The sequence below is a fragment of the Corvus hawaiiensis genome, chromosome 17 (assembly GCF_020740725.1).
Source record: "Corvus hawaiiensis isolate bCorHaw1 chromosome 17, bCorHaw1.pri.cur, whole genome shotgun sequence".
In the NCBI taxonomy this organism is placed as follows: Eukaryota; Metazoa; Chordata; class Aves; order Passeriformes; family Corvidae; genus Corvus; species Corvus hawaiiensis.
Window position 1 is genome coordinate 2,851,343 of NC_063229.1, and position 14,951 is coordinate 2,866,293.

Consider the following 14,951-nt stretch of genomic DNA (forward strand, 5'->3'; position numbering starts at 1 on the left):
CCACTCTAGTCCCTGGCCGAGGAACTGGACAACACCAGCTCTGACATCCAGGAACAGGGGATCAGCAGGGCACAGTGTCCATGAGCAAACAGAACCTTCTGCCAGTCCCGCCTCCCCAGTGCAGTGTGCACGGGTTCCATAACCTCCCTCCCCTTTTCCCAGTGCCAGCCATAGAGATTCTTGTAACCTACAGACTCTTGTGACCATCCCAGATCCTTGTAAACTACACCTGTGTGTGAGATGGCTTGTGAGGGAACAGCAGAAAGACCTGGTGGAGAATTTCCATGTAGTGACACTGCACTGGGACCATCAGCGCAAGCTTTGCTGTCATGCAGGACCTGGAAGTGTTCTCTGAAAATGTCCTCTTGTACATGAGGAGGAAATAAAATAACATCCAAGACCTCATCTATAGAAGCTGCAAGACTTGGGACTTGTGGATCCGTGTCCCGTGGTGCTGTGCTCATAGGAGAGGGGAAGGCAAATGCTTGGCACTCAGGAATCTGGAGGGATGTGCCCTGGTGCCACATCTCTGGCATGCTGCAGAGATACCAGATCCCCTCTCTATGTTGCATCACTTCATTTGCACCTTTCCTCCTGTCCACCGACTCTGTTGAACCCAGCAGAAAACATCAGACTCCACCTCTGGTGCATCCACAGATCTCACCTGCTGTATGCCATTCCTCTGGAACACAGGGAGTAACTGCCTGGTTCCTGGTGCTCTCCTTGGGCTCCACCTGACACCTGGAGGATTCTGCCAAAGGGGAGGCTGAGAGAGAGCCCATCTCTCTTGGGAGGTTTCTCAGCTGGTGGAAGAACACTGGTGTGTGTTATGGCTGGGTAGGAAATACTTTTCTCATCCTACAGATTCTTCTGAGTGTAGGAAAATGTTCTGTTTTGCTGTGGAGCAGATGTCAGGCTTCTGAAAGTTTTTCCAGAAGGAAACTGGAGCATCTTGCAGAGTCCCAACCTCTCATCATTTGCCTGCCCAAGCCTGGGAATTTTCGACCCAGTTTTCTGGTACCCAAAGCAGAGAACCCAAGTGCAAGGTGAATCACCTCGTTCCAGAGCCCAGGAGAGCGTTCCCTTTGGCTTAGAGCAAAGATGTCTGCTGCGGACACTTGTCTGCCAGGTGAACGCTCTATCACCTGCAGGGCAGTTGTCATTCAGAGGAGAATGTCCATGTGAGAAGGGCTTGAGAAACCCTTCCTGCCACCCAGTGATGATCATGGGGGCCTTGACTGTCCGCCCGTTGTTCTGTGGGTGCTGGGGCTTGTTCTGCACTGTGGCAAGGATCCAGGCTATCTGGAACATCTTAATTCACTTCAGCCCTGAAGGCTGAGCCCAGAAGTGCAAAGTGCTCTCTGGGTGAGTTTATCAAGTGAGTGAGGGGAAGGAGTCCTTCCTGCACTTGGAGTTTTGTGGACAATCTCTGGCCCCTGAGGTGGCTTGTTGGCAGCTGCATCAGGTAGTGTGAACAGGGGCCTCTCTGCACTGCCCTGGAGCCTGCAGAGCAGCCAGGTGGGTTTCTCTTGCTCTCCCTAGCTCCCTTGGATTGTAGGCTTTGATTTTAAGCTGAAGAGCCTTGCCTGTGTACCTGGACAGCTGGTTCAGTGCCACAGAAACACGCAGGCAGCTCAGCTTTTTCAAACCAAAACCCTCCTCTGTGTTATTCAAACCATAACTGCAGCCAGGAGGATAGTTTTCTTCTTGGAGTGAATATTAAGAAGATAAGGACAGGCCTTTGTTTGCAAGTGGATGGTTCTCTCCCCTGAGCTGACCCAAAGCCTCTTCTGTGCTGGCAGGCTCGGGGAGCCACTGGCTGGGACAGGCTGAGCCAGGAAGGTGCTGAGCCTCCAGGCAGGTGCTGTGCAGCTGAGGGAACACTCTGTCAATAGCCAGGAGGACAGTACAATTATATTTTGTCCTCAACTATCGACACAGTGGCTCCTAAATGCCTCCTCTCTCTGTGTTATCTTCACAGGTCACCTTGGTATTCAGATGGTCTGCGACAGAGGAAGCATGAAGGGAGGAGGCTAAGTGCCAGTGGTGGAAGTCACACTCTGAAGGTGATCTGCTGTGACCCAAAAGCTTTCTGACATTCTTTGCCTTGCTTCTGATAGAGAGGAAGAAACACTTCTTCTCCACACAGTGTCTGTAAAGTCCCAGCAAGTTGCTTCCCTGCAGAATGTGTAGTTTCCAGCTCCAGGAGATTTCTTTCCTGCTTCCCGTGTGGAAGTGGCTGCAGGATCAGTCCCATGGGTGGACTTGGCTCTGGTGCTGGGATCACACATCATAACTAGGTGACTGGGTTCAGGCCCATTTGCAGACCCATGCAATAACCTCTCTCACTCAGGTTTTTCTAATTAGATATTTTTCCTCTGTCTGATTCTCTGAAGTTGCTCGGAAGTGTAGTGACAGAGGATGTTGCCTGGTCAGTCACACACTGGTGGGTGTGATCAGTCCCTGTATTAAATACCACAGCACGTCTTAAGTGACCCTTTGTTCACACACTCATCTGTGCTGCTGGTAAACCTGTTCCATCCTGCCTTGAGCTGTTTTGGAGGCAGGTTACTGTGATGAAGTCTGGAAATGGGAATGACCGGGGAGCTTTCCTAATGGATGGGGTCTGCTCATTCTGCTTGCATGCCAGGTGGGCTCTGCAGTGCCTTAGGTCTTATGAGGGAGCATCTTTCTCCACCAACGCACAGGCTGTGCTTCTGCTTCCCATTCCCAAACCTGTTCACCAAATTCTGCCTGAGTAGTACTTGGACCTGAGGATTTCCATGTTTTCTGTGTGCTCCTGTGCTCTTCTCATGTGTACAGTTGTTGGATCACCTCCCACCTTTAGCCACACTCAGGGACAAAGTGGACGCAGCAATTAAAAATAAAAGGGCAGTCCATGTAAGTATGAGAGGAGACAAGCCTTCCATCAGAATAAATTAGAAGGCCTGGGTTATAAAAACAAAAAAAGGAGTGAAAGATAGCAAGGAAACATCTGTGGCTGGCAGGGAAAGACAGTAAGAGGAATATTTGAAGTGAAATGACAAAATCTGCATCCAAGCAGGTTGCAGACCACCTGCAGCACGTGTAGGAAGCCTTGCCAGGGCCAGGTCCCCCTTCAGGGCAGTGTGCTCAGCTCTGTTTTGGCCATGGCCAGCAGTGAGTACATACAAGGCCAGCTTCCCTTGTTGGGCCTGACTTGAGATCTCTCTCCACTGTCCTAGCAAATGTTTTCCTTAATGCAAATCCCTGGTTCATCTGAATCCGTGCTGCTTGGCACCATCCTGACCACGGTGTGTACAACTGCTTCTGCCGTGCACTTCTCTGTGTGTGGCTGCAGTGGCATTTTAGGGCTAATTAAAACCTTTACATTGGTCCCCTGGGTTGCAGGTGCTGTTTGAACTTTCCTCTTCTCCACAGATGACTGTGACAGGCCTTGGGCACTGAAGGTGAACAGGGGAGCTGTATGGGACTGCCTGTACAGGGCAGGGCAGGCTGTGACTGGGTACACAGGTGGTCCTCGCTTGTGCAGAGACAGTGGATTAGTAACTCCAGTCATGCAGGAGGTGTTAAATTTCCATCATAAAAGCGTAACACTGTAGTGCCTGTTCTGCACCTTATGGTCAGATTCTCTGTGTGTCAGATTCTCTGTGTGTCAGATTCTGTGTGTGTCAGATTCTCTGTGTCCGATGGCTCTTTGTCATCAGACACATTCATCTTTTTTTTTTTTTTAAGGTACTATTCCTGTCTCACCCTTTTTTCCTGTTAAAAGAGAGGGAGAAGGAATTAATGTCGTGTTCTCATCTTACTGCTTGTGGTCATCTCTGGCAACAGAAATGCACCTCATGCACCTTGGTCAGTGCATGGCAGCATTTGCCCCTTGCAAAGGGGAGGGAACAGCAAACACCTCCCGTGTTTCTGCAGCAATGGGCTATAGCTGACCCTTGTGCCAGGCTGCTGGCAGGGGAATCCTGTCAGGTAGGACAGGCATTAGAGGTTTTCCAGTGTTATTTACCAACCACATCCACTGAAAGCCATGGGGAAGGCAGCACAGGAGGGAAGGGGTCATTCTGCTGTTTAATGAGCGTCTGCAGTGCTCAGTAAATCACCAATTATTGTCCCCTTGCTTAGGTCCCAGTCAAAACTTCTCTTTCCTAAAGCAAGCATTTCCATCTTCACTGAGCATGTAAATTGTTGGTTTTCAGACTTCATTTACTTGGGTTCTGTCACTGGCACCAAGTGCCATTTTTGACATCCAAAACTGGTTGTGAACTTCCTGCTCCTTTAGTTGTTCCAGGCAGGAGCTGAACCCTGCTGCCCCCTCCCATGTGAACAAACCAGAACCCCGTCTGTCCTTGTGCAGGGTCTGTCTGGGGCCTCTTTCCCCACTCCTAGCTGTGCATGCCCCACTGTACCAACTCAGTCCTGCCTTCAGGAGCTTTCCAGCCTGTGCCAGACATCCAGCTGACGTGCTGCCCTTGGGGAGGTGCCTTTGCTTCACACCACAGAAAGGTCCTGTGGGTGTGGGAGCAGACAGTGTCAGTGGCTGCCAGCAAGAATAGCAGCAGTACATGTGGAGAGCCAGCAGTACACAGGGATGGTGTGAAATAAATAAGGTCCTGAGGACTGAGACACCTGCTGTGTATATATTTTGAGGAAGGAGGTGGTTTTGTGGGTCAGCTCTTGCTGTGCCCTGTGGTGCCTGTTTGCAGCTGCAGCATCCTGGATTGTGCTCAAGAAATGCATCTTCAAGTTTAGGTTGGTCCAGAAAGGATGTATTTAATGAACCTGAGTGTGACCAAAAGCACAGCAGTTGCAAGGACCAGGCTCCAAAAGCACCTCCTGAGCTGCACGGCAGCACTGCTGTGGATGTGCCCACCCTGCCTGGTCCAGCCCTGCTGCTCAGGTCACAGGCACTGTCTGGAGACCTTGGCTGCATCCCATCTGGGGAAAATCCACAGGTCTCTGGCAGTAGCAGTATCAGAGTTTGGAAATTCTATGGTCAGCTAAACCACTGGGCACTGACCAGGTAAGATTGGGAGGGGATGAGAAATACACAGTATCAGTATAGTATTTGTATCCATTTCATGTAGACAGCTTTCCAAGAAGCCTCATCTAAAGTATTTCTGTAAGCAATATCTGATGTCTTTTATTAAAGCTCTGGGATAAAGTAAATACAAATAGTTGCTAATAACTGCATATGGTACAAAGTGTTATGAGGACAAATTGCCTTGAATAAATACAGTCATCCATTTGAAAAGCTTCAGGAAAGAGGTGTAAGTCTCAAGACCTTGAAACCAAAATCCATTGCAGCAACAGACCAAAGGAACTGCTCTATTTAGTTCATTGAAGAGAATTTTAAAAGCATTCCCATCAAAATCTATAAATGATTAAATGTTGAGATGCTGGACATAAGAAAGAAAACACTGAATTTAATCCTGCACAAACTCAGGCAATGGGTAAGGCTGACTTCAACTGTGATAGGGCTTAATCATTAGAGCAGTTTACTGTGCATTATAGAGGATTTTCTATGCTTGAAATTAGAAAATGGGCTGTATCTGCCCTGGAAACACTGGGCTCACCACAGGACTCGCTGGTGGAGGTTTCTGGCCTGGTACTGCAGGAAGTTGAACTTTATCATCCAAGTAGTACTTTCTGAACATAATATCCATGAAACCTGGACATGAGATCCTTACTGTTACATCCTTATTGACAGTTATTGAGATGGCTTTCTCTGATGGCTTCTTTGTCATTAGCTGTGAGGATTTTCCTAATCTGGTCCCCTTTCCAGGACATGTTAAGCACTCATCCATTTTAGGAACCCTTTGAAAACGGAACATTTAAGAGTTAAGCTGCCATGGGGACTCAGGCACCAAACCATCATTTCAGACTGCACAGTTCAAAGTGTTTGTCTGCAAAAACCCTCTTCTAACCCCACAGATGTGTGGCCTCCACAGGTACCTCAATCCTTCCTCATAAATCCCTTCCCTGGCTTTGGGCAGGTGCCCAGCTCGGGGTGACTCTTCCAGGCTGTGAGGATGAGCCTTGTCCAGGGCCAGTGTTCACCCCCAGCTGGGGTGCAGCACCTTGGCCCGAAACAGTGACACTGAAACAGCACCCATGACAGCAGCCCTCATTCTGCCCACGGGGGGTTTGTCCTACAGGCTCAGAATGGAATTGAAACCTTGATCCCAGCAAATAAACCATCTTCAGATCTCAAGCTCACCGAAATCTCTTGCTCTAGTGGCCTTCTGTTTCTTGCCATGTTAACTCGTGGCCTTCTCTGAGAAGCAACAAGGAACCTGGGACTCTCTGAGTGAGATGTGGTCCAGATTTCCCTCTAACTGTTAATGAAAACTGCAGAGGCAGTTTAAGACCTCTGCTCCAGTCTAACTCACTCATACTTTTATTTCTCTGTACATTCCTGCAGCCTTGTCACATCCCAGAGCTGAGCTGGGGAAGGATGGAAAGGGAGAGCTGTGCTGGGAGGGCATCACTTGAGTGGGATAAGGTTCCTTGTAACACCTGTTTGTCAGGGAAAGCACAGATTGGTAACTGACCTGTAATAAAGTATTCCCTGCAGTTCCCCTACAATGTAGCATTGGTTTTCACACCATTTTTTTTTTCTGGTTTTGCTTTGGTTTCTAGGGTTTTTTGTTGCCTTTTTTTATGGTCTACTAAACATTTCTATTCAAGGGTTACGACCTTTCATTTCAGTTGGGAACGTGACTGGTGTGGCTCCTCCTTCCTTTTAGCTCCAGCCTCCTTGAGAAGACCTGCAAAAACATTCTGGCTCTTCTTCAGTTCTTATCACTTGTCTGTTTTGGGATAGTTTTCACTTGTGGATGCATCTCATTCTGCTCCCCATTTCTAGGAAGTGAGCTCTGCATCAGGAGTATGTAAATCCCTGGCAGTGCTGTCCATCCAGCCTGGAGCCTTTTAAAGCTTACAGAAAAACCAAGCGTGTCCAATTTACTAAATATATTCCTTTTCACTTCTAGGTCCTCCTGTTGAGCCCCTGGAGCCAACCAGGCCTTTACCAACTCTTCCTGTTCGCAGAATTCACTCCACTTCGGAAAGAAAACACGAGAGACAGCCACGGCCTCCCAGTCCTCCTCTGGGTGACAGGCCAGCTCTCCCTGGCTCCAAACCGAACATCTGTGATGGCAACTTTAACACTGTGGCTCTCTTTAGAGGAGAAATGTTTGTTTTCAAGGTACTAAGAATTCCCGCTTACCCATGAGTCTTCCCTTCATTTTATTGCTGGAAAGGGTTAATAGAAGTATTTGGTAGTGAGATTTGAAATGGCTGTGAAAATAGCTCTGTTCCTCTGGGGGTGATAACTGAGCAGTATTGGAAGGAAGTGTAAGCAGATTGGCTCTGTAATATTTGGAAACAGTGCCTGATGGGATTTACAAAATGCCCAGGCAGCCTGTGCTCCAAAATGTGAACTGGGTGCATTGGCAGAGAATTCAGACACCACCAAGCCTGAGAGGAGCCACCTGTAAAGCCAGGGAGCAATACCAGTGCCACGGTTAACCACAGAATCCTAGAGTGGTTTGGGCTGGGAGGGACCTTAAAGACCATCTTGTTCCACTCCCTGCCGTGGACAGGGACACCTTCCACTAGACCAAGCCCCATCCAAGCTGGCCTGAAACACTTCCAGGGATGGGGCAGCCACAGCTTCTGTGGGAACAAGCCTCGTTGTCTCAGAGGTGACATGCACAGAACTGGGGCTTTGGGAACACTCAGCCTACCTGGGGAGTTTGAGTCAACCTTCCTTGTAAACTACAGCCAGGGAGGAAGGAGAGGCTTTGCTCAATAACCCATTAGGGTGCCTTGAATATGGACATCCATGATCCCCTTCCCAAAATACCAGTAGCTTTCACTCTGCCCAATGGGTATGAAGTGTGGAGAGAGATATATTGAGGGTTATTAAATGGACAAACCACATCAATTGCAGAATATTACTGAAATGAAACTAGTTGAAGGTTGGGATGGTATCTGGGAGAAGTCTCACAGGTTCTGTCCTGCTCATGCTCATCCCTGAGCATCCACTGCAGCTTTAACTAATGATCTAATATCTAAAGGAATATTTCATAACTCCTTTGTGCCTTCAGACCTTGTGTGTTTCACACGGTCACCAGGTAATGTTCAGGCTGTCTGGCTCTCCTGGCCTCTGAGAGTTGAGCTTCAACTGTACCAGGACAAGCAGGACACCTCAGTGACAAGACATGGAGAGGTCACAATGCTTACAGCTGTGGACTCTCTTCCCCCTGCTCCTTTTCCCTCTCCTTCTTTCCACCCTTTTTCACAGCACCATCAATCAACATCTCTCCCTTTGGGCTGCCATCTTCCCCCCAGAGCACTTCCCACACTGAAGACAGTGTTGGGCTGGGTTGGAGCTGTCACCTGAAGCAGGACTTGTGTCTGTAATGGTTGTGGGGCCTAGGCAAGAATTAGCAGTGCTGGATGCTGGACCCAGCCAGGTCTGACTGCAAGACAAAAATACTCAGTCTCAAGAGGCTTCTGGTTTTCTCAGGATCGCTGGTTCTGGCGTCTGCGCAACAACCGGGTGCAGGAGGGGTATCCCATGCAGATTGAGCAGTTCTGGAAGGGCCTCCCTGCAAAGATCGACGCAGCCTATGAGCGCTCTGATGGCAAATTCGTTTTCTTCAAAGGTACAGTACAGTTCAGTATGAGCGAACCACTCCTGCCTCACCTCAGGCTGCTTTTAGGGCATGAAAATGGTGAAAACAGGTACGCTGCACCCTTGTCCTTTTCCAAGGGGGCACTTCAAGCAGCCACATTGATCCTTCAAATACAGTTCAGTGTGGGTTGGCCTTGCCAGGAAAATCTCTGTATAGAGTCTTAACCCTATCAATTAGGGGAAGTTGGCTTTCATGTGATAAAAAGAAACAGCTCCTATTTCCCAGGGAGTGTCAGTTCCCTCCCTATCCTTGAACACCTTTCACCAGGGCACTGAGGCCTCTCCAGGTACAGGGCACTCCCAAACCTCATTTCTGGACAAGCGTCTCCTAAAGAGACAAAATGACCAACCTTGTGCTGGGACCCACTTTAGCTCCTTGTATGGTGACAGTGTCTGAACAGGATCCTGTAACTTGTGAGCAAGGAAGCATGGCTGGAAAGCATGTCCAGTACAAAACCACAGGCTTCTGAATTTGTGTCTGCAGCTTCAGTACCTCAGCTTTCTAAACTGTATGAAAACTTGAGAAGGCTCAGGGAAAGGCAACAGAAATGTCTAAAAAGCTTGGGCTGACCAACACCTCAGCCTGAGCAAGGGATGGCAGATAGGGGATGAGACAAGTCTTTGAAATCATTACTGGCATGAGAAGGTAAATGGGAAAGGGCTGTTCAACAGCTCTCCCAAAACAAGAGCTGACAAGCAGCAGATGAAATAAGGTTTCAGATTCAAAATGGAGGAGCAGCTTTTTCACAGATTACAGTTAAGCCTGGAAGCCCTCAACATCCTATGGTTCACTGCAGTTGGTTTAGGTTCGTATCGATTCAACTCCTAACCAGGCCAATCTGTTTGTTGTTTGTGTCCTCACTCACCTCTAGGAGATAAGTACTGGGTTTTTAAGGAAGTGACGGCAGAGCCAGGCTACCCGCACAGCCTGGTGGAGCTGGGGAACTGCCTGCCCCGGGAGGGCATCGACACGGCGCTGCGCTGGGAGCCCATGGGCAAAACGTACTTCTTCAAGGGGGACAGGTACTGGAGGTACAACGAGGACAAGAGAGCAACGGACCCAGGATACCCAAAGCCCATCACCGTGTGGAGAGGAATCCCTCAGGCTCCTCAGGGGGCTTTCATCAGCAAGGAAGGCTGTATGTGTCTGCAGTCATTACAGCTGTGAGATTGGGAAGAGCTGGTCTGTGCTGGGAGCTGGGCGGTTGGATGTGGAGTGTTTTGAGTATTTTCTGATCCAGGAATCAAGTCTCAGAAGCCCTGGGGTCATCTGGGCTTTGTGAGCAGCAGCAGTTTGAGATCCTTCCTGACCCTTGTCCCAACCCACACACCTCCTTCAGCTGCTAAACCACATTATGACAATCCAGCTCATAGGGAATGGGATTTTTCTGCCACAATAGACCTAACTTTTCCTGGGCCCTGTTTCTGAGGATGCTGGAAGTTACATTTCCTCCTAATTTACCTGTGGTGAGCTCTGGCTCTCTGCTGAAGGCTCCAACCTGTCTGATGTTAGCAGTTAGCCTTGAAGTTATGCTCTGAGTAGGGGCTTGGAGCTCCAGAGAGGCTCCTTCCAACACATTTCTTTCTCTGATTTGAAGAGTTCCTCCTCCTCCAGTTAGGGAAAGAGCCAACAGAAGGGGCTTGTGCCATTGAGGCTGTGTTCAAATCTGGAGCTGTGGTGTGAGAGGAGGGCTGTAGGGCTGGGCCAGGCTGGAGGATAGCAGTGAGACCAGCTAAGCTGGGGAACAGTGCAGGAGACCAGCACTTTTCACCACAGCTCCCTTCTCCTGTTCTCTTTCCTTTTTTTCTAATAACTTGAGAGTCATTAGAAAATGAGTCATCTGGGGAGAGAGAGGTGCTTCAAACAACATGTAGCATAAAGCATCACCCTTTTATTAGCAGCAGGACAGCACTGCTCCTTAACACAGGCCAAATCTTCGTGATTCTGTGGCAAAAGGATTCATCTTACTCAGCATTTGCTCCCTCAGGCTGAATGAACAGAAGCCTGGTGTTCTTCCAAACACTGTCACACCCAGGCACATGTTGGCACCCTGCAGATGGTGTTAATCACTTGGTAATGACGAGCACATCTTTACAGATGCTGTAGTAAAAAATAACTCAGTGCAGAACCCTTCCTTTAAAGTTAGTAGGGCTTTGTTTTTTAATTCTCAGCTTGTCTTGGCCAAGGGGAATGGTGTTCCATGGGCAATGTTGAACACACAAGCCAGGGTTATAGCTTCTCCTTTAAATCCCAGCTCCAAAACCACATTGACTTTACAATGGCTTGGGAATGCCCTGGATAAAAGTGTTTTATTGACTTAGGTAGTGGCTAGTTTCAGTTGTCCAGGCTCCCTTAATGTCCTTCCACAAGCACAGCTCATTAACCAGAAATAGTGAGAAATACTCTTTGTTTTGTCTCCTAGTTTACACCTACTTTTACAAAGGGAAAGAGTACTGGAAGTTTGATAACCAGCGGCTGAGTGTGGAGCCAGGCTACCCCAGGTCGATCCTCAGGGACTGGATGGGCTGTAACCAGAAGGATGTTGAGCGGAGCAAGGACCGGCGCCTCCCGCACGACGACGTGGATATCATGGTGACAATAAACGACGTGCCCAGCACTGTCAATGCCATCGCAGTGGTGATCCCCTGCATCCTGTCCCTGTGTATCCTTGTCCTGGTATACACAATCTTCCAGTTTAAAAACAAAGAGGTGCAGCAAAATGTTGTGTACTACAAAAGACCTGTCCAGGAATGGGTATGACACAGCCCGCTGCACATTTCAACTCATTGAGCTGATGAGGACTATGGACACACACAAAAAAGAGAAAATGCATTGAAAAGCCTACCAAACAAAACTACTTCAGTGACCTACAAGTTTTGAACACCCTGGGATGGAAATAAGCAGGAAAACTGGAAAAAATACAGGCAGGCAGCCTTGCAGTGTGGAGCCTCCTTCCTTCGTGCTGCTTAGGTCACCTGCCGGTCGCGGTGCCATCCACTGGCTCGCTCTGCCAGCACCAGAGTCTTCGAGACAGGTTTCAACTGATCTGGGAAACTTCCTTCAGTTCCCTGCACCAGTGCTCCCTGTTAAACCCAGCATTCTCCAGTGTAGCTAAACCACCTCTGAACAGAACCATTTTTTTAATAGCTGTCTCATAAATGAATTAAGATCATGAAATCTATGAACAAGAACAATTTCAGTGTCATAAGCAGAAGACATTCTGATGCTGAATCATTCTAAAAAATCTTCTTAGTTTATTACAAAATCCAGGGATCTGCCTGGATACAATTTTCCAATACCTGCTGGTCAGATGTTTTGTACATTCATAACTAATCAATGCTGCCACTCAGCACAGTGCACAAGGAACCACCGAGCACTCAAAGAGGTACCGGAGTGTGGAGCAGAAGCTCAAGAAGCACCAAACAGACACCTGGCAACATCAAGCCCTAGACTGGGACAATCTGAAGACAAAGTAATTTGGTCTAAAAATAAAAAAAACAACCAAAAAACAATCATGGTTTTTGTTTTGGGAGCCACTCATGAAAGAAATATTTAAATGTCATGTAAGTTGGTTTAAGCTCCTGCCAGCAAGAACCAATGGTTACCAAAATACCGGGAATGTGTATAGATGCAGACTGCACTCTGCCTGTTAAGACGCTGGGAAAAGATGAGTTGTTGTTCCGTGGCATGTGTAACTAGATTGTGGAATTTGTACGTTGGGTTTCAGGAGAATGGAAATGTTTGTTTGGAGTGAGGTTGTCATTATATTTTGCTGAAATAATCAAGGTACAGTAAGAAGTAGGCCTGTTTATAAAACTAAATCCAACCCCTGTAGATGTTACAAACATTGTATGCCTTCAAAATTGGGGGTTATTTTTTGTTTCACTCACGTCTTCACAGGCAAATATTTGGCAAGGACCAAAGGAAGCATGCCACACAGTAGAATGAGTTGACCATGTTTGACAGAGCCATAAAAATCAGGTAAAGGCAAAAAAACCACCTTAACTTTCAGCTAGTGACTTTCCACAGATCTCTTCCTACAACAGTAGCTTCTATTTATCCCTCTTACAGTTGTAAGTGGTTCAGGACATTGTGTCCTAACCATAAACTTTTGATTTTCATGTTGATGCTGATATTTTTACTATGTTGAATAAGAGTGGAAGAGTCTATTGCAGTGCAGTGTAACAGTGAAGTCCAGCACTGTACAGAAGTGCCATCCATGTCAGCACAGGAATTGCTTTGCCTGCTCACCCTGGGGAACAGGTGATTAACCTAAACCCTCTGCCTATAACTGAATTCTATTGAGTGCAATGGAAGTGCAATGCACAGAATGTCCACTTAGTATAGAAAAAGTACAGCTTTATAATGTCAGCTCTGAAAAAAACCCCAAGGACTACAAACATGCTAAAACTATTCCTAATTACAATGAGGAACGAAGCAGCAGAGAGATTGTTAGCATTCCGGATTGCTAATTAGTGCTCAAATATTGCTCTGGTGAAGCAGGATAGACACATAGATTCGTCTGGTGAAGCCCACTAGGACTGCATTAATGCGTGGTTTCAAATTGTATTTTGTCCTTCATAACTGATTTCCATAGCCAAGCTGTTTATTGTGTTTAAACATAAACTATTACCAACATATTACAAAGTAAGTGAGAAGCTCGTAGATGCGAAACTTTGAACTGTAGTGACAAAACGTGCTAACGTCTCATGATGGGTGAAGGGAGTGCGAAGGACCAAACAAAGTCAGAGCTACTGATCAGACACCCCCACGCTACTCTGCGTTGCTCTGTGTACCAGAGGTGTGGTGGGACACACACCACGGACGCCACAGCCACATGGCACCTCGGTCTCATCTGTACGCTGCCATCTCGCCGGGACTGCGACAGCCCAAGCCTTTGAGCAACTTCCAACAGCCATCATTAAAAAAAAAAAAAAAAAAAAAAATTAAAAAAAAATTTACAATGGAGAGCCATGTCTGGGTTTGTTTGTATTTTCTCCTCCCTGCTGCAAAGGTAGGGTTTTGGCCTGTCCAAGGAACGAGCTGCTCAGGCAGCGCAGTGCCTGGGTGCGCTGGAGGCTGAGCAGTGTGCCCGGCTGCAGCAAGGCGAGCTGCTGCCCTGGGCTGCCAAAACCCAGCCTCAGCTGCTGTCCTGGGCTGCCAAAACCCAGCCTCAGCTGCTGCTCCACAGAGCCACAGAAATACCTCGGGGCCTTTTCTACCTGCCCTGGGGCAGGTGTTATGGTGTTGGAGTTTCCAGGGGGTGAGGTATTGCAGGAGGTGTTCAGGGGGTGAGAACAGCACTCTGCAGCCACAGGGGGGTAAGCAGCTTTCCTCCAGCACAATCCCATTTGTTATCATCTCTGTTTTGCTATGATCAGCCCCTGGACAGTCCTAGGGTAACTTGGATCTGGGCACAAACATGTTTTTTGTGTAAGGGACAGTTCCCACCCCTGAGCTCTTTGCTGGGATCCTGTGCTGTGCTGCAGCACTGGACTCGCTGCCCATCAGCCTGGCCAAAGCTCTCTGTAGGCAGGGGCTGTGTTCCAGCTCCTGTCCAGAAGTCCAGGACATGTTGTTCCCACAGGGGAGCAGGGATCAGCAGTGCTAATTCAACTCTCACAAGCAAAAGGCTGTTGTAAGTGTATTCCTGTGATCCTGCTCTGCAGCACGGGGGTTTGGACAGCCCAGGGACCCCGAACACCCTGGACAAGCTGCCAGGGTGCCACACTCACTGTACTGCACTCAATATCCTATTTGTTTTTTTTCCAGTTTTTGACTACTTTGAATAATTTCATCACCATTCAGGCTCATCATCCCAGGAAATTTAGACATTTGCTGGGATGCATGATCACTACATTCACAAAAGTTGGTCCTCCACTAAGGCAGATTAATTATTCCTAACTTATAACTAGTCATTAAACCTCAAGATCTCCCATCTCACACCGTGAGGACTCAGAGGTTTAAAAACCTCTGTAAAGGATCCTGATGAAAGTTTTTGGCCATTAAAGCACACACAGCTACACACCCCAAGACCTCACTGAACCCAGTTATGAGACTTTTAATTTCTCCCTCCTGTCACATTCATCCCATGGCTAGATTCCAGCCCTTCTCATGGTATCACCTATTTGTCCAGCACACCTTCAGTTCCTCAGATCATTCCTGCAACCCTTCCTAGCAGCTGAAGTCACGTGTTGCCTTCCACTGCCTGATGGCAAAGGTGCCAGATGGCTTTAGCCA

General features: G+C 47.9%; 1 protein-coding gene across 2 annotated transcripts in view; it reads left to right on the forward strand.

Moving 5' to 3' along the window:
- Positions 1 to 13,670, forward strand: part of MMP24 (matrix metallopeptidase 24) — a 43,390-nt gene extending 29,720 nt beyond the window's left edge. For both annotated transcript variants that reach the window (XM_048321604.1, XM_048321605.1), the window contains exons 6-9: positions 7,002 to 7,216; positions 8,543 to 8,681; positions 9,583 to 9,849; positions 11,134 to 13,670. In XM_048321604.1, coding sequence (XP_048177561.1) covers positions 7,002 to 7,216; positions 8,543 to 8,681; positions 9,583 to 9,849; positions 11,134 to 11,471 — 959 coding nt within the window. In that variant the 3' untranslated portion in view covers positions 11,472 to 13,670. The remainder of the gene's footprint in view (positions 1 to 7,001; positions 7,217 to 8,542; positions 8,682 to 9,582; positions 9,850 to 11,133) is intronic.
- Positions 13,671 to 14,951: the final 1,281 nt, after the last annotated feature.